The sequence below is a fragment of the Acyrthosiphon pisum genome, chromosome A3 (assembly GCF_005508785.2).
Source record: "Acyrthosiphon pisum isolate AL4f chromosome A3, pea_aphid_22Mar2018_4r6ur, whole genome shotgun sequence".
Classification (NCBI taxonomy): domain Eukaryota; kingdom Metazoa; phylum Arthropoda; class Insecta; order Hemiptera; family Aphididae; genus Acyrthosiphon; species Acyrthosiphon pisum.
The window spans coordinates 22,909,056-22,934,021 of NC_042496.1; the positions used below are offsets into that span (position 1 = coordinate 22,909,056).

The following is a 24,966-nucleotide window of genomic DNA, read 5'->3' on the forward strand; positions in this document are numbered from 1 at the left end:
AGCGGGATACTTTGCTCCCAAATATATTTCTTTTTTAGTTTAAACCTATACTATAGCTTCAATAACAAAGATAAAAATTACCTGTTCGCGTTGTTTTATATATGTATAGATGTTGAGAGGTAAGAACAATTCAAAAAAATCCGAATGTCATTCTAAGTGACTTACTTACTTATTCCCAAAAATTTGGAGCAAAGTAAAATACATTACAGGTTACATTTCACAATGATTAAAATTTCCTTACTTTAATGCATATAATAACTATTGGTGCAATGTTTAGTGCTTATGTTTTAACTAATCTGAACCTATACATAATATAATTTTTTAGTTGATTAAAAATCTTTTTTCAATACATTTTAAATTAAATTTTAATCCCCTGGATTTTGGACAACTTTTTCGTCATGAGTTTTTGTTTTTGAAACCAACTCTTTTCGTGGCATACATCTTGGAGGCGAACTAATAGATTGATGTTCGAAATAATTGAAAAAATTTCTAATATTAATAAGAACAATATAAAAAAAACTACAATCTCAAAATCGTAATGTGCTACGATTGATATCAATAAATATTTTTTTTGGAGCAATGTTTAACCCCTGGAGTAAAATATCCCGCTCTTACGGTACGTATACTTCCGTTCTCCGAGAAAATGTGGTTATTTCGCGCATCTGCCTGGTGCTGAGAAGTAGGAATTTGGGTATTTAGGGCGATGTACAAAATACTAAGCCGTATGACACGTTTTGGTTTGTAAGCACTGCGACCATAATTTGCCTATACTATACGCCGTCCAACGCTGTACTTTCATGTGAAGTATTTAAAACGATATTATCTTTTATATAATAATAATTATACTATTATAACAGAAAAAATTTGATTATCCATGTTTTATTGGGACCAGACAATAAGATCACTATTTATTTGTGTAAATTGGTTGGGGAGTTGCATAGGCCTGGTATAAACAATGCCACGTTTACTAACTTTTAGGGCAAGCGATGTGACCCCCACCCCACACATAAAAATGTTTGTCTTGATTTGAGAAGTGTAATCTCCTTTGTGACATGTTATGCATAATATGTAGGCACCTATAAAAACGATATTTGCAGCGGTACCGACTATAACACCTCCTCCAACCGCCAGTATTTTAATGAGCTGTATATACCTGTGTTTTTCAAACCAATCAACGAAAAATAAAAATGTTAACATGTAAATTCATAAAAAAAATTGATTTTATTAATTCATGATCTTTTTATTATATGTTACCATTTTAAAATCAAAAGTTGATAGTAGTTTCACCAATAAATTTAAGGGTTAAACAAATTAAAATATCTTGCGGTTTTAGAAAAACATAAGTCTAAAAGTTAAAAAAAAGTTAATCGAAATAATCAGTATACCAACATAAATGGACCACTCTGTATAAAAAAAATTAATAATATGATATTAACAATTAATATGGTAATAATAACAATAATATACTTGTAGGTACTTTAAGTACTTACTATCCAACAATACCCCTACAAAAGCCCTCGAAACTAACATCTTGAGTGCAGGAGGAATCAGTGAAAATTAATAAATTAAATCTTCAATAATATAATTAAGTGTAGTTGTTTTCAAATCCGGATTAAGAATATCTGAAAAAAATAAATTAAAGTTTTATTATTTGGAATAATATTGTACGATATTTACAATTTTTTTTTTTTCAAAACTTGGATAAATCCATGTTTGAAAAATAATATTGACCAAAAAAATAAGGAAATCCTGTAATTTTTATTGTGGCTTGAAAGTGTGTAGATACAATGCCCTGAGTATACATGGTGGTAATTATCTGAAGAATTGCATCACTTATTTAACATTTATTGCAGAACTCGTTGTATCAGAAATTTAAATATTTATTTATTTAAAAATCCTATACACATACATCAGACTACACTGGTGACTTTGCTTATGATAAAACTATCCTAGCCCTCTTCATTCCTGAGGCATCAAACGGGATCCAAACCCACCTCAACATGTTATAGGCCCGATATAAAAAGTGGGGATTCAAAGTCAACGAATCTAAATCCATCCACTGCATATTCAGACAGATGAACTGACCCACTGACCCACACTCAACAACTAATTTATCCCAACTGCCCAAAATTGCCTAGGTGCTAGGTCTATACTTAGATCGCTGTTTTACATAGGCTGCTCACATATGCAACAAATGACTAGTCCTCAACAGTCATCAGACAGCTTCACCTCTATTAAAGTTTTCTAAAATTAAGTTAGTTTAGATAATTTGATACAGCGAATTAAACCTGCTTGTGAAAGTTATCATCAGAAAAACAAATGGAGCGAATGCTGAAAAAAAGTTGATAATGTTACACAAACACAATAATTCAAAATGGTAATTAGTACTCATATTTTTTTTATTATTTTCCTATGATATTTTTACCAAAACATTAAATTAAAATATTTAAAACATTTGTAATAAGGTGATTGAATTAAATTAATATATTCATGCAATGATTTTATACAAAATACACATTAGATGCCTTATAGTGTAAAGTAGAATAATATTGTAAATTCACCTTTGTAGAGTATTAAAATAAAACCAATAATCAACCTTAAATCACATCAAGATTCAAGACACGTTTACATATATTATTCACACCTATATATTAACGGTTACTGGAGATTGCAGGCATAGGGAGCGATACATGTTATATTTTAACTTTTGCCCTTAAGTAACTAAGTCGACATTTCGAGTTGTTAACTTGAATTGTCTCTATAATCTCCATAATATGATTATATACATTTTAAAAATATTAAAAAAAAGTATTTATTTATTAAATATATATATGTATTGTAATTGGTCTAGTTGTTCAACTATATTTCACCATTACAATGATGTGACGCATAAAATTATTATTGCTTGTACTAACACATTTAAAAATTAAAATACTAAATAGTAGAAAAATATTACCTAGACATATATGTTATCTTTGGTATAATTTAATCAACGTTGACGCCTAACACTAAGTACTAACACAGATGCAGTGTTATGTTCCGCTTCCCGCAATACATTATTTACCACCAACTTGAAATAGCCATAACTTCGAAAAAAATGATTTGTATACCATAAATTAAACCAGTGTTTAAAAACAAAACTGAAAATTATTGTGAGGGGGACATGTAAAGTGCATAGTGTTAACTTCTCCAATTGTTCCTATACTATGTTGTGTAGTACCTACCGTAAAAACAAATGTAAACGGTGTGTATATTATAATCCGCCCATCTTTGACAATGTACATACGTACATTTTAATACATAACAATACTATCAGGTATTAGGCATGAAAAAAATCACTTCTCTTTGGGTAATTATCCATGACGAAGATACTGGAACTTCTAGATCCATAAATCTATGGATCCATAGATCCATAGATCAATATAGACGTAGAAAAATAATACGTTCTTCGACATGAAATTGTGCATTTTTTATCCATTCTTCTCTATAATAAAACAAAAGAAATTAACGATTGTATTGTTTTTACGAACATCAAAATTAAAAATATATATTTAGTACTAAACTAGTATGACTATTCTAGTTCTAGTTAGTCACTGCCATAGATGAAAGATAAATGGTTAGGTAATGGTCACCGCGACAATTGCGAACATTGGTGACTAGCATGGCAAAGTATATTTTGTCATGGTGACTAGTGACTTTGGTGACTATTATTTTTTTTTTTTTAGTGTTTTTGGATGTTGGCAGTTGGCACTGGTTACCAAGCGTCATAGGAGACTAAGATTATACCATCAATTAAACCAGTGTTTAAAAACAAAATTGAAAATTGTGAGGGGGACATGTAAAGTGCATATAATATTTGTTCCTATAATATGTTGTGTAGTACCACAAAAATGAATATAAACAGTATAGTTAAAATAGTAAATAGTATAGTATTTGATAATGTACATACATACAAATTTAATACATGGCAATACTATCAGGTATTAGACAAGAAAAAAACTCACTCGTGTTTAGGTACTAATTCAATCCCGAAATCTTCTTCGATACCGCTATGACGCTATCTGCACTCCCGTAGAAGTCTAATTCTTCGATCCTCGCGAAAGTCGCTCTCCGTCTCCTTCGAATTGCAACCGTCTAAAAATTAAAATATATACCAGTTATACAGTGAGAGTACTAAAGACCTCAGCTATGTTTAATCAAATGGGCTATAAGTTATCATATCGTACTAACATATCCACCATAAAAATTTGATGCTTAAGAGCTTTGAAGTAACGTATTTCATGTGTTATCCCCAAACATAATTTATAAATTCAATCAAAATTAATTGATCTGGATTATGTGCCATATTTGATATTATCTATAGTAAAACATAAAAAATTAACAATTGTATTATTTTTATGAACATTAAAATTAAAAGGTGGATGCCGCTCTGCTGTGCAGTAGGTTACAAGTGGGTCACTATAATGGATGGTGTTAAATTGAGAAAAATGATTCTGAGCGAAAACGGTCAGTCAGCCTATGATGTTACCAAGTATATTTGATTATATTATTGTGAATAAAGTAATTTATATATTTACCTATTTACGTGGAACCTTGTTTTTAATTTTCAACGCTTAGCTTTAAAAGTTGAACATTTTATGCATTTTTAACTACAAAATAATTATTAAATTGTCAAAATTCGAACTTTAAATGCTTATAAAAAAAAATTGTGCCTATGTATTTTTAATATTTTTCAACTGCTATTGTAACAATTTATCAGGAGCCTTCTATTACATTTTCACGCTTTTTTACCCAACAAATAACATTTTATTGATATTTATAAAAAAAAAAAACTAAAAAGTGAAAACTGACAACACCCGTAAACAGCTCAAAACAAGTCAAAATATTTTCAAAAATATATACCATATATCATATATGGTGTATATAAAATGAGAATATAAACATTCAGTGAAATTTTCGTATATCTACAGTTATTCGTTTTTGAATTACAACAAAATAACAAAATCGCTACATGAGAATATCCGTGAATATCCAATACTGTAAAAATATGAATTTCAATGGTCAACGCTCATAAAAATTTAATTTGATTTGCTTATAGACATTATTTTTTTGATAGAGGTTAATCAACTCATGAATAATCTTGTATTACATTTTCAAACTGTACTGTTAGTACTGCTGTCAAAAATAATAAGTAATAATAATAAATATATATATAAAATTTGAATGATAATTATTATATTATTATAATATTGATAAATAGGTACATACCTATTAGATTATATGAAATTACTATATTACTATAGATAAATATTTATTTATAAACGGATAGGTATACTCGTTGGTAATAAAAATTTGAAGTATAGTAAGTTGAATATCAATTTGACAAATATTATACTGAAATTAAATAATATTATAGGTATTATAAATTAGTTAATTTTTTTAACATGTATTCCTGTTTATGAAACCTAACATCTTAAATGATCTTTTAACTAAAGTATTAATATGTAATATGCTACAATTATCAATTTTATAATAAAAATTAATGACTAATACCATTATCTATAGACAAAAAAAAAGTAATAACACCGCAATTATTTATATTTAGTGGGAGGTAATTTCGACGATCATATATGTAACAAATTTGTTTAGATTTTACAACAAATAAAAGTATCATTTAATAATTAACCATACTTAAAACTTATTTATTGTAATACTTATTAGTGTATAGGTCATTTTGATGTCTGTTCGAAACAGTAGAGCCCGGATGTTTTGGCGTGGCCACTTTAAAGTGTAATGGAAAATTAGCTATACTCCAAAATGGCCATACGCCATATTGGTTTACGCCAAAGTGGCCACGCCAAGATGTATTAACTCCTACTTCCTAGATTGGTAGGTACAGAGGCGGAACTAAGATTTTTTACACCCGGGGAAAATATTAAAATTACGCCCAATCATAGACCAAGACTGAAAATAATATACCTATCATTCCCTACATTTGCTTTCAAATATTGGAATTAAAATCACAAACATACTTTACACACTAAATACTTATTAACTTTTTAACACATAATAATGTTAACTAAAAAGTTAAAACATTTGAAATAAAATGCTTAGAAAAAAAATTGTGACTACAGATTTTTAATATTTTTCATCTGCCTTTGAAAACATGTATTTAGATTTTAGATGGAGCCTTCTATTAAATTTTCAAGATTTATACCCAACAAATAAAATTTTATTGATATTTATAGAAAAAAACCTAAAATAATTGAAAACTAAAAATGTACGTAAACAACTCTATACACCTAAATATTTTTCAAAATTTGAGTGGCCTAACCCACATTAAAACATTTAACACTTAACCAATGTTAATTGGGTTAATGCTTTATAGATAGTTTAGAAGTCAAGAAATTAAATATTAAAAGTGAGTTTATTTTCCTTAGAGTAGATTTTAGGGGAAAAAAAATATTGAAAAATAATCAATACTTCAATTATGTACCTGTCCTGTATAAAAAACACTAGCTGTTTTGGTTCTATGTGCCTCAATTATAATAGAGCTTACACAATACTACAATAGACACACAATAGGCCAATAAAACAGGTAATTAAATTAAACAATTTATAAAGTAAATAAGGAAAAAAAGACAAATCAAATCTTTTTTTTAAACATAAACAAATGTAGAACGATCTTGGTAAATATTATAATACATAATATTAAAAAATATTAACATAATTTTTAATAAGCAGATACTATACATACATCCGACATCGTACGTTGATTGATAATCTTATAAGTTATTGTGTAGGTATCACTCGTATTAGACATTTTAACGAAACACTGCATCAAAAAATTCCTTTATATTTTCACACTTTCACTCAGAATCTTAATAATTATTATAGTAGGTACATACTGACAGCAGCATACCAATTACCAGCATACTTATTAGTTATTTTGTATACTTATACGAATCTACCTATTCATAATCTTACCTTTAACTAAAAATATGATGTACTATACCGATTAGTGGCTATTCCGCTTGGTCGGGCCGCGCTTTCAAATGGTAAATGACAGAATTATCACTGTGGATTGTGGTAATTAATTGTTTGCTATTTTTGTCCGCGTCGTCGCCGTGCGTCGACGAAAACGTTCATATTAATTAATATATTTATATTTACGATTGAATCAATAATAAATACAATCATTTATATTTAATTTGTATTATTATAGTCTGTCTCTATAATCTATATTATGTACAATGTACTGTCGACCGCCGACGCACGCCGATCGCGCAGCTACGCGATCTAATAATAGAATGACGAATAATTATTTTACGCCATGATATATAATTTTATTTTTGTTTTTCATTATTATTTGAAATAAAAATATTTTCTTACTTTTAAAACCAATTATTAATATAAAGGCCCACAAAAAAATTATACTCACTAAAATTTTACGCCCGGGGATCAATCCCCAGTTACCCCCACCCCCTAGTTTCGCCACTGGGTAGGTATAATTATACTACTCTACTACCCGTATACACAATCGATCTATTCATGAAAATTTGTCCATTTCGTGAAGTGGAAACGGTAAATAATGAACTGTGTGTCCACAAAAACACTTACCCAGTAGGTTATGTAATATATAAATATTTGTAATTTTAAAATAACAAAATAAAATAAAAAATACATATCAAAAAAAAAACAAAAATTTTACGCTCAGAAGATCAGGTTAATTTAAAATTAGAGTGAATTAGTGGCATATGTAGTGGAGGGGAGTGGTACAGCCCCCACCCCTAATCGCAAATTTCCTTTATATAAACTGTTAAATATAAAGTAGCATCATGTTGTTCTACGGTAGCATCTAAGTCTATAGGTGCTATATAGAACAACTTCTACCTATTATATAGCCCAACCCAAAAATGATTTCTATATACGCCACTGGAGTGACTTGACTACTTAATGAATAATAATATATTATATTATATTATATTAATCTAAATTTGCCATTATGTTCCATTATATATATACATAATATAGATTTGCACATAAAATTATATTACTAGAATAATGTCACGTTGCCTGTCCTATGTGATTCTAAAGTCGTATCAATTCTGTTATGCGCATTATTCTGGGTTTAATTATATTTAGTGATTATTATATCCTTTTGATTGTATCTACTAGTTTATCGATTATAACCAAGTACCAACTAGTTTTCTCTTGTTACCTTGATGTTTATTATACTTTTCAATTAACTATACCTGTCTACCTATGTTGATTATCTAATATACGTTGTAAGTAAACGGATATCATCCATTACAAATTACAATACTATCTCCATTTAAATAACGTTTTTCCAACATTCGTACCGTTAAGTAGTGGCTTGTTAGATTATAGAAATCCCACGGCGTGTCAGTGTTTCAGTGTATTGTGTATAGCACGGATAAAAATAACTTTTTATTCGTGGTGTATATTAGTTAACAATCTAGTTAATTATCTATAATCTATATGACTTTATCTGTGTCAAAGTCAAATTTAATTATAGTAATAACATGTATAATAGCACAGATATCTTAATTCGTGGCACGCCATATGGATAATAATTTATGGTCGTGGTTCGTGGTAATAGCCAATAGGCTGTCTGACCGTCTTGAAGGGGTATTTAAGTGCCGTATTTAAGGGGGGACAACGGGGACAATTGCCACGGGCGGCCAATTTTTGACACATCTAGCGGGTAGGACAGGCGCCGGTGTATAATGTATAAATAACATTTTTTTTTTTTTTGGTAAGAATTTGTTTGAGTATCTATACTTGGACTTTTCGTATTGCACGATCATAAAACAATACGGCCATTTGGAGTCATTTACCCATTTTGTCAATCAATAATAAGTAATAACTTTTATTTTTGTAATTATTTTATAGATTACAATTATTGTATGTCGTTACATGTTGACAATAATTAAAATAATGTATCATCGTGATCTGTGTTTTTATCAAAATTTTCATAAATAAAGAACTACAACGAAACAATTAAAAACGGATTTTTTTTTTTTTTTTGGTGGTGAGGGGACGTACAAATATTGTTGACCCAAGGTGAAAAAAGTTGGTAAATGCCATAATATACCTATTATTTAACTATTGTATTAGTTTTACTATTATTTAACTATTATATTTTTATATTTTAACTATTAGTTAATAGGTCTATGTTAAATACGGCCCTGCAGTCTTCGCTCAGAAAATCGTTTTTCTTATCCAATGATATTATCATTGAATTTAAATTTAACACCATTAATTATAGTGACCGGTGACCAGGTATGTCTATGCTCTAATATGATAATACCTATAAAAATAGGCGTGGCCTACCTATATCTTTATTATCTATGAGTGATCCGCTCGTGTTAATACCCGTGGTTGATACTATTTATACGGTTTTTGAATTATGATTTATGAATACAAGCAGAACTGTCTTATTCTGTGATACAACTATACTAGACGTGTCTGCTTCAAGTAATGACTAATGACTAAATGTTTCAGGTATACTGTATACACAGTTGTAGTATAATTACCTTAGTGTTTAGGTCATATTACACGTATATTTCCAAGTACATTACAGTATCACGCTATACAACCTGTAACTTCGTTCATGGTTGACCGATTGTTCGTATATTTCAGTACTTGTCAATGCGAGTAAAGTTATCGACGATCGACATACAGCTTAAGTATGAACTAGATACTTACTAAATTGCGAAATTTGTCAATATTCTTATTCGCCAAACAGCACTTATAATATTTGTCACTGCTAATGCTAAATTACTTAGTAGTCGATACTTCGTAATTCGTAAACACCGCGAATCGAGATGTTCATCTACCAAGCATTGAAACTTAAATCTTATGGTTCATCTCAGTAGATCGATTATGTTTATACAATCAATATTTGTTAATAAGTATACTATTAAAGGTTACCGTTTTGGATAAGATCTTTTAAACATTTTCATTCAAATTTTTAATTACGAATTTATAAACACGTCTGATCTATTAACTTTTACAACAATGGATTCCAAATCAAAAAAATACGAAATTATTGAATTTTTGGGCGAAGGACAGGTAATAAGAATTTAATTAATGTATTTCTTTAAAATATTAATATTCATTAATAACTTATAAAATACTTGTATAATTGTAAAACCAACTTAAAATAAGTTATATTATTTAGAATCAAAATAGTAATAATATTTCTTAATTTATTCAATTTAGTTTGCCACGGTGTATAAAGCTAAGGATTCAGTCACCGGCAACATTGTTGCTGTCAAAAAGGTAATTTTGATTAGATTTACCTATAGGTATAGCTGTACATTATATTATTTTATACGACTGTTTTGTCCTTTAGATTAAAATTGGTACTGTAGAAGACGCCAAGGATGGTGTTAATCGTACAGCTCTCAGAGAAATAAAACTTCTTATTGAACTTGATCATGAAAACATAATTGCTCTGTTTGGTATACAATTGAAGAATTTAATATAATATAATCATTTCAATTTATCATGTATTGTTATCTTTGTTTAAATATTTTTTTAGATGTTTTTGGTCATTTGTCAAATATATCTTTAGTCTATGATTTTATGGACACAGATCTTGAAGTCATTATTAAAGACTCATCAATAGTATTCACTCAGTCCCACATTAAAGCGTATACAATAATGACACTCAAAGGATTGGAATATTTACATATGAATTGGATTTTGCATAGAGTAAGAATTGCTTTTAAATTATCAAATATATATAAAATTTAAACCACGATACTGATTTATTACAGGATTTAAAACCAAATAACTTATTAGTGAATAAAAAAGGTATATTAAAAATAGCTGATTTTGGTTTAGCAAAAAGATTTGGAACACCGGATCGCTTGCACACACATAGGGTAGTCACTAGATTTTATAGAGCACCAGAACTGCTATTTGGTGCACGGGCATATGGACCTGCTGTTGACATTTGGGCAACTGGCTGTATAGTAGCAGAACTTTTACTTAGAGTTCCATTTTTACCTGGTGAATCTGATTTAGACCAGTTAACCAAAATATTTACTACTCTAGGATCACCAAATGAAGAGACTTGGCCGGTAACAATCTTAAATGATTTTTATGTACAATTATATATGCTTGTATATTATACTTGACATATCTATTAATGACTCAATGTAATTTCATTTGTTGAAATCTATTTTCAGGGTGTTGCTAAATTATCTGATTATGTGGTATTCAAAAAATTTCCAGCAATTCCTTTAAGGGAAATATTCACAGCAGCTCCAAATGAATTATTAGATGTGATTGGTGGTATGCTTAGTGTTAATCCATTAGCGAGACCTACTTGTTCTGAAGCATTACAAATGCCATACTTTAGGTGAATAAAAATTGGACTCACTCAAATTGGATTTTTAATTGTTTAATTAACTTACGCATTTACTAATCTTTTATAATATACATTTTCAGTAATCGGCCACCACCTTCTTTAGGTAGTCAACTACCAATACCATCTTGTATCAGAGATAGTAACCCAGAAGATCAGGATCAGGATGCTAAAGGACAAAAAAGGAAATTCACCGATTATTCAGAAGGGGGTAATTATAATTTTAACTAAAATGTCAAATGATTTTAACAAATTTAAATGTCCATTAATTAAAAGTGTATTTTATTTTACAATTAAAAATAAAATTAAAATGTTTTATTTGTTTCAGGAACACAACCAAAACGTTTAGTCTTTGATAACTTTGCATAAGTATGTTAAGCATACCAACAAGAAATAATTCCTAAAATTAAAGTTGTATATTATATTTTTGTACACATTAAAATTAATTTAAATATCATCATCATTGTCATTTTCATTGGTCATTATAGAAGGTATACATGATTTATCTGAAAGAACACCATGTTCAATTAAGAAGTTTTCAACGTCACCGGCATAAAAGTCATCTCCTAGTTCGTCTGTAATTCGCACAAAATTTCCAACAAGTTGTCCCGCTCTATATGCAAGTAAAGCTGGAACACCACACATTTTGAAGTTTAAACTCATACCAGCACTTGAACCAATTAGCTTACAAAATTTTGTTTTTTGAAATTCGCGGCATAGTACTTTCAAACATGAATTCATGATTGAACATGTTGGCACATTGTGTTCATAAACATGGACAATAACAGTTACATAGGGATTTTCATTCTCAACTGCAACTAAAAAGTCATCTCCAGTTAATAAATCAAAGACTTTACCAAATTCTGGTGCTTCTTGAGTCTTGGCCATCATTTCTTTCATCCGCTTTTTACGGTATTCAGCTAGAAATTGATCATCTAATTCTTCAGCTTCTGACTTACATGTTAGAGCCATATCATTTATCTGCTTTAATACATCTTTTTCACGCTGTATCCTCTGAGCAGACTGCTGTCGTTTGTATTGTTCCCAATCATTAAGTACTCCTTTTGGTCCAGTGTTTGACGATGTCCCGTCCCAGTCTGACTTTGACTGTTTGGGAGGATCCCTGTCAAGCATCGGCTCATCTTCGTCACTGCTACTACAGTAGTAATGCAGTTTTTCGCCCAGCAATTTACTTTCTAAATCTGCCATGGTGAATAAATTAATGAGGTAATATTAAATCACTGTGCAAAAGTATAAATTATGTATAATACTATTTTATTTAATATCTTTTCTATGTTATATATTATATTTTTAATCCTTCAATCCTCAAAACTTGGGGTCAACTGTCAAGTAAACAGTAAACATTAATCAATACTGTTAAAATGATTATGTTATCACGGTAACACAACATTACAAGTTATTTTGTGGTAGCACTGATCTATCCTGTGGCGCTCCCCAGGGGACATAAATAAATAAATTTATATGTCTATCTGCTCCGTTTTTATAGTCCACCCGACCCATTCCCGTCGATTCCTTAGCGCGTCCAATCGCGTACCTTCCCCGCGGCGGCGGTCGGTTAGTTTTCAAATTTTTCGGAAGTAAATCGTTTTTCCAGAAATGTTAAACTTTTAACGCCGTTTTTCGCATTTTTGACATTTTCTCATCCCCGTCACCCCTCTATTCGCATAGCTGGTTCTGATGAGTGGTTTTTGTACGCGATCGCAATCAGCGTCGGTCGTTATTATTGCTTTTTTCATCTTTTCAATCGACGTTTGTGCTCTATTCATTTAGTTTATTTCTTTTGAAACCCACGAGTATGCGGTTTGTACACTTTAAAATTCGCGTTCATGAAATGTCAGTCGGTCTTCGTTCCAACGCACAAGTCAAATGTTGCTTGTTAAGCCGGTCTGAATTCGAAGTTAGGTTGAGATTAATCATTTTCAGGAACACAAATTTTTTTATAATTGCACATTTATCAAAATGTTCATTGTTATATATCATACAATAAATACATATTATATTTGTTTGCGTGTATATTGTATATAGTTTGTATTTTTCGTAAATTATTTTGTATGTTGTGTGATAGGGTTTTCACTTATAGCCCCTCGACTGCAAGTGGATTGCATACCTAAGTGGATAACTTCAAACTTGAAAGTTCATTAATTTTGACTTAAGATGATTGACTTGCTAGACACTCCAACACGGTTTCCTACATTACACTTTTTACATAAGAAAAAGCACCGGACATGTGATGGGCCATACCTCATTATAGATTGCTCATTTTCGTTTCGTCTTAGACGCGTGGTGATACAATATTACTATTCAAACGATCTATAATAATTATTATTGTACTAATAAAAAATAATTAATGACTAATGCGTAATGAATAGCTGGTATTTTGATTTATGAATATAATTTGTGGCCATATTGATGATGTCTTCATATGGGCGACTGTTACATTTCATGGAGTCGTGGATTTAATTTACATAAGGTTTATTATATTTAATTATTATGTTGATACAAAGATACCTACACTATACTTATGTACCAATTACTAGTGTAATACATGACAAAACAAAATGTGTAATAAATAAATATAATATGCGCTCAAACCTCCGAGTTAAGAAGACTGGTGTATTAACTACACCCTAATTATTGATGCGAAAAAGGGATATTTAATCTGTAAAGGTTAATAGGCTCAATTCGTTAAAAATAAAAACTGGTCAACATTATTACTTTAAAACTATATTATACGTCATATTATAATGGGCATACATTTATTAAGTGAAAATCACATTTATGATTCATAGCTCTAAAATGTTTATCGTAGGTGTTCATGATCAATTTTTGTTTTATACAGTAAATATACAATACAATTTTTTTAATAACTATTCAACATTTCTGTTTTAATTTTAATGATTTCCTGGGCTTGTTTAAATCTTTTAACTAAATCTTTATATTGTGGACCATCTACAACCTTATATTTATCTTGTAGTTTCTGTAATTCCTTGAGCTTTGACAAATCTGTTTCATATTCTTTTTCTTTAGTGCTGTAGTATTTTTCCAATGACTCAAATAATTCTTTGGAACAGGAAAATTTACTGATGATATCACTCTGCAACTTACTAATAAAAGTGATTAAACAAATTGAAAATTACAATTTAAATGTTGGTTATATCTTACTTTGAATTAACTTTAATAGCATCTACTTTTTTTGATAATTGTTGGGCTTCTAAGATATTGACATTGCTACTATCTAATAATGTAAGCATTGAATGTTTTATGTCTTTTTGATTATTTGTATACTTATTCAAAAGAGTCAACATATTATTTAATTTATTTTTTATAGTATCTGGCATAGCTGGTTCAGATTCAATTAACTTTAACAAATCTACAAAAATAATACAAATAATATAGATATTAGATCGTTATAAACATGCACTTTGATTTAATAACTTGCATACCTGAAGGGATAGATTCTTTTTCATTAGTAATTTGAGCACACTCATTGTGTATGCACTCCTCGATGCATTTATCCAATTTAATTTTATCATCGTCTGACAACTCCTTTACTTTATAATGTGATTCTTCATCTTTAAAAAGTCTATAATGAGTAGTTATATCTGAGCATTTTTTTCTCAATTCATCATCCTTAATATGACTCAACGAGTTAACAAATATGCGTTGTTTGAGATATTCTAATTCATTAAATCTTATCATCTCAGTAGTTTCTTCTTTATCGTAAGATTTCTGTTCGGGAACTTGATCCCCACGAATCATTTTTTCGAATTTTTTCATTTTAAGAGCCATAATATCAGTTCAAAAAAAAAAAATCAAGAAATCGTCAAGAAATTTATTCTAAAGCAAATGATTGATTTAAAAAATAAAAATAAACTCACAGTTGAATGTTTACAAAATTAAAAAAGTTTGACTGCTCAACTGAAATGATTGAAAAACGGAAATTCAAATCAGAAATTTAAAATGTTCGTAATCACTAAGGTAATCTGATAATATAACAATAGATTGTATGATATCTCATATTTCTATGATTCTTGCCATGAAATATGTTAATACTATTATCATTCCAAGATCTTTATTCCTTCAAGACTGAACTATTAAAGTTGAGTAAAGTGTACTGGAGTCGTTGAGTCGTATTCCGTGTAAATTGTTTATTATTCAATTAAAAGCATTTAACATATTTTATATTGCCTACAATTATTTTTACGTTTTACATACCATTAATTACGTGGAAAATACTGTAAGAAAAATATTTATTTGTATTAAATTAATATTCTTGTCAACTGTTTAACAGATTGAGCAATAATATGAAAAAATTAAATGACAGATGTTCAAATAATAATGTGGTTTTTTTATTATTTTTTTTTTTTTAAAGCATTAAAAATGGAGAACGTCTTAGAAAAACAACTATTGAAAGTGGCAGAATCAATCGAGCAAAAGCTTGATCAAGAAATACAGAAACTTGACGAGTTGGATTTAGATAGTATTGAAAACATACGAGAACACCGCTTGCAACAAATGAAAAAAATGATCAAACAGAAGGAAGAGTGGATGGCTAAAGTATAAGTTATTTTATTTATTTGTCTATAATTTATTTAGTTATAAAATGTGTTTCTTAGGGACATGGAGAATATGAAGAATTAAGTGATGAGAAAAGTTTCTTCGAAAAATCAAAACTGAGTCCTAACATGGTGTTACACTTTTATAAAGATGGATCGACTCGATGCAAAATAGTTGATCATCATTTAAAAATATTATGTGCACAACATTTGGAAACACGTTTTGTTAAACTAAATGTTACACGTTTTCCTTTTCTGACAGAACGCATGAAAATCCGAGTCATACCAACCATTGTGTCAATAGTTGATAGTATATCTAAAGACTTTATTGTTGGTTTTACTGAATTAGGGAATTGTGATGATTTCTCAACCGAGATGTTGGAATGGCGTTTAGCACGTTCACAAGTTATTGATTATAAGGGAGACTTAATTAATCCACCAGATGTAGTCAAGAACAACCGAACAATGTTATTAGAGAAAAATAAGACAATAAGAGGTTATATAGGAAATGATTCCGATGGTCTAGATTCAGATTAATCTGGTCTGGAATGTAAAACTAATGTACTAATAATATACATAAATATACTAATATAAATGATAATTAAATTTTTTTTAACACTTATGTTTGTTAATCCTGTTAACCACTGCTGTTGAATATTTTTTACATTCCTACAAGAATTTTCAAATTTATTACATTTAGTGAATATGGCATTTTTTTACCTATGATTTTTATTTTATTCTTAATAAACTTTAATATTATTTTTTTAATTAGTATTTTTAAATGCTCATTTAAGTTACTTATTCCAGCACAAACAAAAAAAAAAAATTAATTTGTAAGTTTGTTGTTAAATTAAATATAACACACACTGACAAGCTTAGTCTATACCCAACGTTTAATTTATTTTTAATTTTTGTATACAATAAAATTATTTCATTAATTAACATGTGTTTTTTTTATTTATTCATACATGCTTAGGGCTCAGATTTAAATTCATTTGAATCTTATTTCTGGAATGCATGACTGTAATGTTGACACTATGCTTTCCAAGATACAAATGAGTTTTAAGTACATACTATGCTCACGACAAACTTTTCATGGAGCATTTTTAATAGTTATTAGGGCATAATTTATTTTTTGAGTTAATTTTTTAACCTATTTCCAGTAATATTATAAAAAAAAAAGTACATATATAAATACTAAATAGGGAAGTGCACATATTGTATTAAAAAACAAGGTAATCCGATTTTCAAACTTAACTTGATTTCTGTAGAAATCCAGGGAACTTTTTAGAGTTATTCGGACATATACGTGCATTTTTCTAAGGGAATTTAAATCCAAACCCTGTGTACGAATATACAATGTATACGATTAAGATCTTTAAGAATATGTGAGGTAGGGGATAAACATTATATTATTGGGGTTGCGATAACAAGTCGCCCATTTTTAATTAGCTGGGGATTTGCGTTAAGAGGATTATGTTAGCAGATCTTTACACAATTTCAATTTAAGCCTGCGACAAAGATTTCCTGGGAGTGACGGAATATGTATGCCACTAGTATGCCTTATACTAGTGGATTTTCTAATAGAAAAAAAAACGTACATTGATATCAGTAGCTTCTTCATAATTGTTTTATTTATTAATGCCAAGATACTTGCAAAGGATCAAGTTAGAAATAAATCGTGGAGAAATAGTTTTTGAGCGTTAATTTTTCAGTGCGTAATATTTTGGAATACTTTGATTTCGTTTTAGTCAATCCTTATATTCAATAGTTATTTAATGCCACGGGAAAACCACAACAAATTACAAAAAAACGCCAAAAATGGAATTTTAATTTCTAACGCTTTGTTTATCAGTTATCACCATAGAAACAAATAAAAAATTATAATATTATAATAATAAAATTATTCAACTTACATGATAAAATAAATAATAACAATATAAAATATCCAGATTGACAAACCGTCTCCGCTCAGAATCGTTTTTCTTATACAATGACCCACTTGTAATCTACTGTACAGCAGAGTGAAATCCATTTACTTTTTTTAAGAGAATATAATGAGAATATTTGAAGGTTTTTAGAGAATATTAGCATCATATATTAGGTATTTTAATAGAATATAAATCCGGTCTTTAGTAATAACTAATTAGTAACATATTATTATGTTACATTTACAACCCAACACTGATTTTATGACATGAGCATATAAATATTTATATTAATACAGCCATACAGGTAAATTATTTGGTTTTAATAGTTTAAAAAACAACATGTATACAAAATACAATTTAATAATATAAATTATTAGTAAATATTAAAAATTTTATACATAATAAAGAATTTGTTTACTTGTTTAATCCAAAATTATGGTACCGGTGTCACTATTTTCATCGTCAGAAACAACTAAAAAAATATAAATATATATATATAATATATATTAATTCAATTTATTTAAAAAATAATAAGCAAATGGAGGAAAGAAATACACATTCCTTGAAAAATTATATAGACTTAGATCACAAATAATACTAGAAGTACTTTTCGGTTTTTACTAATCGTTAATAATCATTTCAATTCATTATTGTGGAATAATTTATTTACAATTTGTTATCATAAAATTCTATTGATGTCAATTCTTTAGTCCACTATTACATTTTACAAATTAAAAACAGCAATCTAGACTTCAAACCAAATTACAGTTCTTATTCAATAACTTTGTTTACACTCAATATATTTAAACATGAATCTATCTCTATAATATTTTCACATTAAAATTTAATTTCATGTTATGAGTTATGACTAGGACCCAGATTTCAATACAAAGTTCATTATTAATTAGGTGCTCTAAGTCTCTAAGACAATGTATTCTAATTTCTAAGTATATAATTGAGGTATTTTTTTTTTTTTTTAACATTTGTAGTTAAACAAGTTAAAAATGAAAGTGAAGTCAAAATTTGGCGGTTGGTCTTGGTTTTGAAGTTATAGCTATTTGAAGTCCAAGACCAATCCAAGGCGGTCTTACATTGGTTTCGATTTTAATTGTCTGTGCAAGCAACTGACCACGCCGGGTGTATTTGTGCTTTTAATAATTTTGTTTTAACTTTGAGACCCACCCAAGGTGGTCTTACATAAAAAGTTGAGGAATGTTTTCGATTTTAATTATCTGAGCGATTGACCACATCGGGTGTATATGAAAATAGTAAATACTATTAATTTCAATTAGCTATAACTTTTTTTAAAACCAAATGCCAAATTCTAACTTAACTATCGTTTTCAAAATGCTTAACTACGTACGTTAAAACAAAAAAAAGGTGTCTAGTAAAACAGAAAATTTCCATAATTTGTTTAATATGACAGATATTTCAGAGTACACTCTTACTTTGTATTTATCACGGTTTTTCTACATAAATAGTACTGTTTGGAGTTTTATTAATTTTTAGTGCATGGGTAGATTTTTAGTGAGAGGGTATCGATAACCAAAAAGCACTTAAACTTACAATAAATGTAGTGAAAATATGAATAAGGTAAAATTATTTTATTTTACAATACTAATAGGCCAAAGACTTACCATATTTGCCAATAACTGGTCTAATATCATCTAATTTATAATGGTTAATGATTTCAATACTCTCATCACTTGATGATGATTCACTACTTTCAGGATCAATGACTATCAAATCGTCATTTTTGTCACCTTTTTTACTTATTTGGTGCAAATTATTATGAGAAGCTGTGAATGCAGTTCCTTCAGTTATCTTGATCACATCATCTTGATCAACAACCATTTTTTCTACAACACAAAAATATTATAAGATGATTATTGTTTATTTTGATTACAGAAGTTAATAAGTTGGGTACATAGAAAAAATGTATACGTATTAACCTAGATGTAATAGCGGAAACAAATCTTCTGTTTTTTTTTTATATCCAGGTGCATAGCATACAACCATGGTTGTCTGACCAAAGAAAAAAAATAAGTGGATACTTTTTTTTTGAGATAGTAAATATTTTAATTTTAATATTGATTTTCGAATAATATGTAGGCTACACTGCTACAATAATTATAAATGGTCAGTGATAACTACATTCAAACTTTATTATAAAAATATAATTTAACAAATTTTTATTTTAATTATCATTTAACAGTAAGGTATACATTTATTCCCGTCTTTATAATATAATAATTAATAATATATTCAGAATTACAAACTAATTTAAGTCTGGTGACTCCATATTCATCCAATTAATATTCAAGAAAAGCAAGTTAAAATGCTTACTATAATATAATATGTTTTATTTATAAAGTTAGGTTGTAAAATAGAGATATTAAATAAAACGAAACAAATGTATATATATTTTTTAGTAGTTTTTGAGCCACACAGACACAGTAAAGATCATCAACTTTTGTTGCCCATCATAATAAATAAATAAAATGCTATACCATCAATTTCTTCCTTTATATTTTCTTGATTGGATGGACCAACAAAATGTATTTTATCAGACAAACATAATTTTAGACCATTATCTTCAGAAACTGCTGGTTCTAGTCCTTTAAATGATTTACTAGAACTGTTAGGACATAAATAATGTAAACACACAAACACAAATATTAGTTATGGGTACAATGGACAAATTGTTTAATCAAACTGAACTTAAAATTTTGTACATTAATTAGATTAAAATTTAATTTTTTCTTGAAAACCATACCTATTACATGTGTTATAAAATTATAATTATTATTTAGAGGTGTCAATAACACTTCCATCAATATTATAATTTTAGGTTTGAGTAGTTAAAACAAAACTAGACGGTTCGATTTGATTGACTGAAGTTAAGTATATTAAAATAATCAAAATTATTAATCTTACCGATTTTTAATATCAATTTGTATAGCTGATTTTATTTTATCCACAAGTTTAATAGCCACAGAAGCAGCCTGATTGGAGCAGTTCATAAGAAGATTCTGACTTAAAGAAGCACAGCCTTCAATGTCTACACCACACATTTCACTGTGGTTGTTAAAACATATAGATAATTTATTATCACAGACTTTGTCTTCCAGAAGCGATGGATCCAAAATAATAAAATCACTAAAATCAAATCCTTGAATTTAATCCATTAATTATACAAACAATGAAAAGTACGTAAAAAAAATAACATACTATTTTTCAAAAATGGCAAAGCTTGCAATTACTGGATGATGATGAAGTGATAGTGGTATAGGATCTCTTTCTGAACTAGAATAGACAACTACTTTTTCTCCTGTTGACACAACATCTGGATACCGAAAATGCATTAATGCTGCTAAAGTTGCAATTGAACAACATCCCAAAGTATTACCATCCATATTCAATACACTCAAATCTACTTTAATTTTCCACACCTAAAATTATTTAAAAATCAATCTAAGTTTTTACAATAGTACCTATGAATTCATTTTGTCTTTGAGAAAAAATATTCACTTACAATAACAATCCCCAGCATAAAAAATTAATATGGTTTACAATTACTTTAATTAAGCAATCTACTCTAAATGGCAATTTAAGTAACAGATAAAGATATTATACAGATATACATATTATCAGCAAACAACTATTAAATGTTATTAAATTAACTATATTCAAATGTAAACAGAAATAAAATAAACTAATAATTAATAATTTTAATAATAAAATATGGCGTCTCATAGGATTTTTATTATATTTTAATTTTCAAGCGAGATGAGTATTTTAAAATTATAAATTGTTTGTATATCTTAGAATACTCATAACTTGCTTTAAAATTAAAATATAATAAAACGCCTATGAGATGCCTTAGATAATAATCTTACCTTTAAATTTTGCAAGTAAAGATGAAATTTTACTCTAGTTTTAGAAATTAATATGATTATAATATATTGTATTATAATCCATATAATGAACGTGAAATTTGCTATGATGCACATGGAATTGAGACAGCAAACAAATAGTGCGCTGACATCCTCTAAAAGACCAAATTTTCAAATTGTTTGTGCCTACTACCAAGGAGGGTCCTGCAGCAATTCAAACTTCTGTTCTTCAAATGTGAACCCCTGCTTTTAAGCTAAAAATTATTTGGTAGAGAATTGTTTTTGAAAATTTTTAAATGCTTAATTCAAAATTTGAACGAGTAGTTTTTTTTAGTACGGGGATTATAATTGTGTGAATTTTATATAGGAAACTTGTTATATTTTATATAAAACAAAAATAAATTGAACATACTTTTTCTTCAGCAATTATACATAACGCTTCAAGATCTATACATTTTGAATCTTTATAGAATCTTTCCAAGACTTGATTTATTTTTGTAAGATCATTAATCTTGTTGTCACCAGCTAATTCAGCAGATATTTGTAGTACACCTTCATTTGGACGACTATTGTTAGGTTGATATATTTCACAGCTAACTTGAGCAAAGACACGTGTGCAGCCAAGTGTTACTAAACAATTACCCCAGTCAAGCCCATATGCAATTTTCAATGGTCTGTATTCATCTTTTTTACGACCATCAAGACGCTAAAAACAAAACATTTACAAAAGTATTTATTTAGTTTCAGCACATACCAGACCTCCACTGAAATGATTAATAAAAATATGAGCCCAAAATATAACCCAAATAAGTTATAAAATCAAAATAATAAACTTACTATTTTTTGAGATGCTGCTTCCAATATGAACGTTTTTTCACAGTCAGATAGCGGATTTCCATTCATTGTGAAGATCGTTGTTACTTGTTAATCGTAACTTATTGTTTTACTGTGATTCTTGAATCTGCATTAATCTCTTTTCTATAACAGCATAAACGTATAACCTGAAAGTGATTCAAAATTTAAAAAATCAACCAACACGAGTGAAGATAACATATTATCAGGCACGAGGATCTGCGAATGTTTGGCGTGGGGAAGTTCTTCTCTCGAGATAGCAGCCCGAGCAAATCTCCTGGAAGATACGATGTTTTGGGTTTATAACGTCTTATATTATACAGAGGTATACAATTGAATGCTAACCCCAAAAACGAGTTATCATAATTCTGAATCGTGCCGTTTATTGTTTAATGTTTAATGTTTATACTTTATTCAGATTTCAGTTTATTGAGTAATATTGACGCTAAACTTTAGTGTTTTAGTCTTTATTTTTATTTAAGGTATACAAAAACTAAAAACTAAAATGTATAAAGTTCCTCAAAAAGTACAGAAGGTAATGGTACAGCCCATTAACCTTATCTTTCGGCACTTGCAAAATCGTGCTAAAGTTCAAGTAAGTATTTCGAACGTGTTGAATTAACATAAATATTTACGGGAGCAGATGACAGATATATGGCATAAAGTTGCCATACGTCCAGGTACAATGGGATAAGTCACCGGTTTATACTTACTAACTTTGGTATCAGTCGTCACAGTGCACCTTAGCGAGTGTCCTGATAAAGTGTAAACAGAATATTATAATTTATAATTAAAAGTTCTAAATTATTTTTATTGAAACACATTAAATTCCATGACCAACACGTTCATTACCAATTACATTTGCCCAAGTAAACGGACCTATTGAATGTGTATTATATCCTTCATAATAATAACAAATGGTTCAATATTCAAAAATGTCCTGGTCAATATTTAAAATATTTAAACTTTATGGCTACAATACAACCCATGTCCCTTTATTGTTTTTTGTATGCTATATTACTATACCTAGTAATTTATAATATATATATTGTTGTATAGGCTTTCAATAATAAATAATATTTTTAAATCTGCTCCCTACAAAAAATTGTAATTACTAAATGATAATATCAAATTTAACCATGTATTCCAATTTTAGGTATGGCTTCAGGAGAAAATTCATTTAAGGATTGAAGGACATATTGTGGGTTTTGATGAATATATGAATCTGGTCTTGGACGAAGCTTGTGAAGTTAACACTAAAGTTGACTCACGGAAACCTGTTGGCCGTATATTGTTGAAAGGAGAAAACATTACATTAATACAAAATATGACTCCATCCATAGGATAAAAACAAGAACTGTCTGAATAATAATAATATACTTCAATATATCCTTTGTAATATAAATTCATAATAAAATATCTTAATACTCACAACTCAAACTATGTATCACCTCATTAACCTGCAGTAATATTGATTTAATGTTCAAGAAATCAGAATAACTATTTTTTAACGGATATTGATAATTTCTACTTTATGTGATATAAATAAATAAATCATTGTATGTCTTATTTTTAGATTAAACAATTACTCACATATTCCCTGTGAATAGGCGTAGGCCCAAGTTAGGGTAGCGCTCTAATGATTGTATCGTTCAGAATATTGGGTTATATTGCTAGTTATGTTAAAAAGGGTTGGCAAGTGGGTACCATTCTACTGTACAATAGGTGTCGTGTAGGCAGTGATGTCATTTGGGTGTAGGGTATGTTGGTAACTGGGGCATTTTTCTCGGTCTAGTATTTAATTATTGTTTATTAAATTAATTTTTTCCAATTATAAAGTAAAGTACTTGGGATTTTATATTTTAACCTTTCCAAAGTACCAATTAGATCCAATTTGGTCTCAGAAACCACTCAAAGCTGAAAATCGAAGAATTTTATACTACACAAAAAAAAAAATAACATGAAATCAATACGTTCATCGGTGTGGAAAATATTGGTAAAATTTAAAATAAAAACCAACCAATTAATACCCTCCATTTAATATTTTCAATACCACATTTTCTGCTGAGAAAAACTGTTTTAGCTACTATTATTTTAAAACTGGCTTTTACAGAACCCAGTAGGCAGCAAGTACTAACTTGAAATAATGAAATGATGATGCAACCGCAAATCGGTTATTAGCAAGACATAATAGAAATTCGCTAGATTAAACCGGTTTAAAATTATCTCTCATTATCCCGCACCGGGATATTAAACCATGTAAATGATATGGTCCAAAAATCCCGGTACATTATTTTTCACACCGGTTT

General features: G+C 28.7%; 6 protein-coding genes and 1 long non-coding RNA gene across 7 annotated transcripts; 3 read left to right on the plus strand and 4 right to left on the minus strand.

The window, feature by feature from the left end:
• Nucleotides 1-1,376: 1,376 nt before the first annotated feature.
• LOC107883989 lies at nucleotides 1,377-7,954 on the minus strand. Its single transcript, XR_001679633.2, has 6 exons — nucleotides 6,988-7,954; nucleotides 4,231-4,357; nucleotides 4,005-4,134; nucleotides 3,225-3,484; nucleotides 1,491-1,622; nucleotides 1,377-1,403 (listed from the first exon to the last, which is right to left on the minus strand). It is a non-coding gene; the product is annotated as an uncharacterized LOC107883989 (long non-coding RNA).
• Nucleotides 7,955-9,383: 1,429 nt separating this feature from the next.
• Nucleotides 9,384-11,861, plus strand: LOC100164802 (cyclin-dependent kinase 7). The gene is made up of 8 exons (XM_001947293.5): nucleotides 9,384-10,098; nucleotides 10,249-10,308; nucleotides 10,382-10,490; nucleotides 10,571-10,743; nucleotides 10,809-11,114; nucleotides 11,223-11,395; nucleotides 11,485-11,612; nucleotides 11,730-11,861. The coding sequence occupies exons 1-8, from the start codon at nucleotides 10,045-10,047 to the stop codon at nucleotides 11,768-11,770; spliced, it is 1,044 nt and encodes a 347-aa protein (XP_001947328.1). The 5' UTR covers nucleotides 9,384-10,044; the 3' UTR covers nucleotides 11,771-11,861.
• Nucleotides 11,661-12,760, minus strand: LOC100166808 (phosducin-like). Its single transcript, NM_001162252.2, has one exon. The coding sequence runs from the start codon at nucleotides 12,608-12,610 to the stop codon at nucleotides 11,849-11,851; it is 762 nt and encodes a 253-aa protein (NP_001155724.1). The 5' UTR covers nucleotides 12,611-12,760; the 3' UTR covers nucleotides 11,661-11,848.
• Nucleotides 12,761-14,130: 1,370 nt separating this feature from the next.
• Nucleotides 14,131-15,314, minus strand: LOC100160686 (uncharacterized protein). Its single transcript, NM_001161981.1, is given in 3 exon segments — nucleotides 14,131-14,526; nucleotides 14,585-14,792; nucleotides 14,866-15,314. Coding segments are annotated over 3 exon segments (798 nt in total). The 5' UTR covers nucleotides 15,212-15,314; the 3' UTR covers nucleotides 14,131-14,282.
• Nucleotides 15,315-15,518: 204 nt separating this feature from the next.
• Nucleotides 15,519-16,917, plus strand: LOC100162721 (thioredoxin domain-containing protein 9-like). Its single transcript, NM_001162075.2, is given in 3 exon segments — nucleotides 15,519-15,659; nucleotides 15,795-15,979; nucleotides 16,039-16,917. Coding segments are annotated over 2 exon segments (654 nt in total). The 5' UTR covers nucleotides 15,519-15,659; nucleotides 15,795-15,802; the 3' UTR covers nucleotides 16,516-16,917.
• Nucleotides 16,918-18,251: 1,334 nt separating this feature from the next.
• LOC100169585 (3 exoribonuclease-like) lies at nucleotides 18,252-22,745 on the minus strand. Its single transcript, NM_001162361.2, is given in 7 exon segments — nucleotides 18,252-18,381; nucleotides 19,547-19,768; nucleotides 20,420-20,547; nucleotides 20,847-21,068; nucleotides 21,141-21,361; nucleotides 22,218-22,511; nucleotides 22,643-22,745. Coding segments are annotated over 7 exon segments (1,203 nt in total). The 5' UTR covers nucleotides 22,709-22,745; the 3' UTR covers nucleotides 18,252-18,331.
• A 287-nt stretch (nucleotides 22,746-23,032) lies between these two features.
• Nucleotides 23,033-24,226, plus strand: NV25 (small nuclear ribonucleoprotein E). Its single transcript, NM_001163367.1, is given in 2 exon segments — nucleotides 23,033-23,252; nucleotides 23,814-24,226. Coding segments are annotated over 2 exon segments (282 nt in total). The 5' UTR covers nucleotides 23,033-23,162; the 3' UTR covers nucleotides 24,006-24,226.
• The last annotated feature ends 740 nt before the right edge of the window (nucleotides 24,227-24,966 follow it).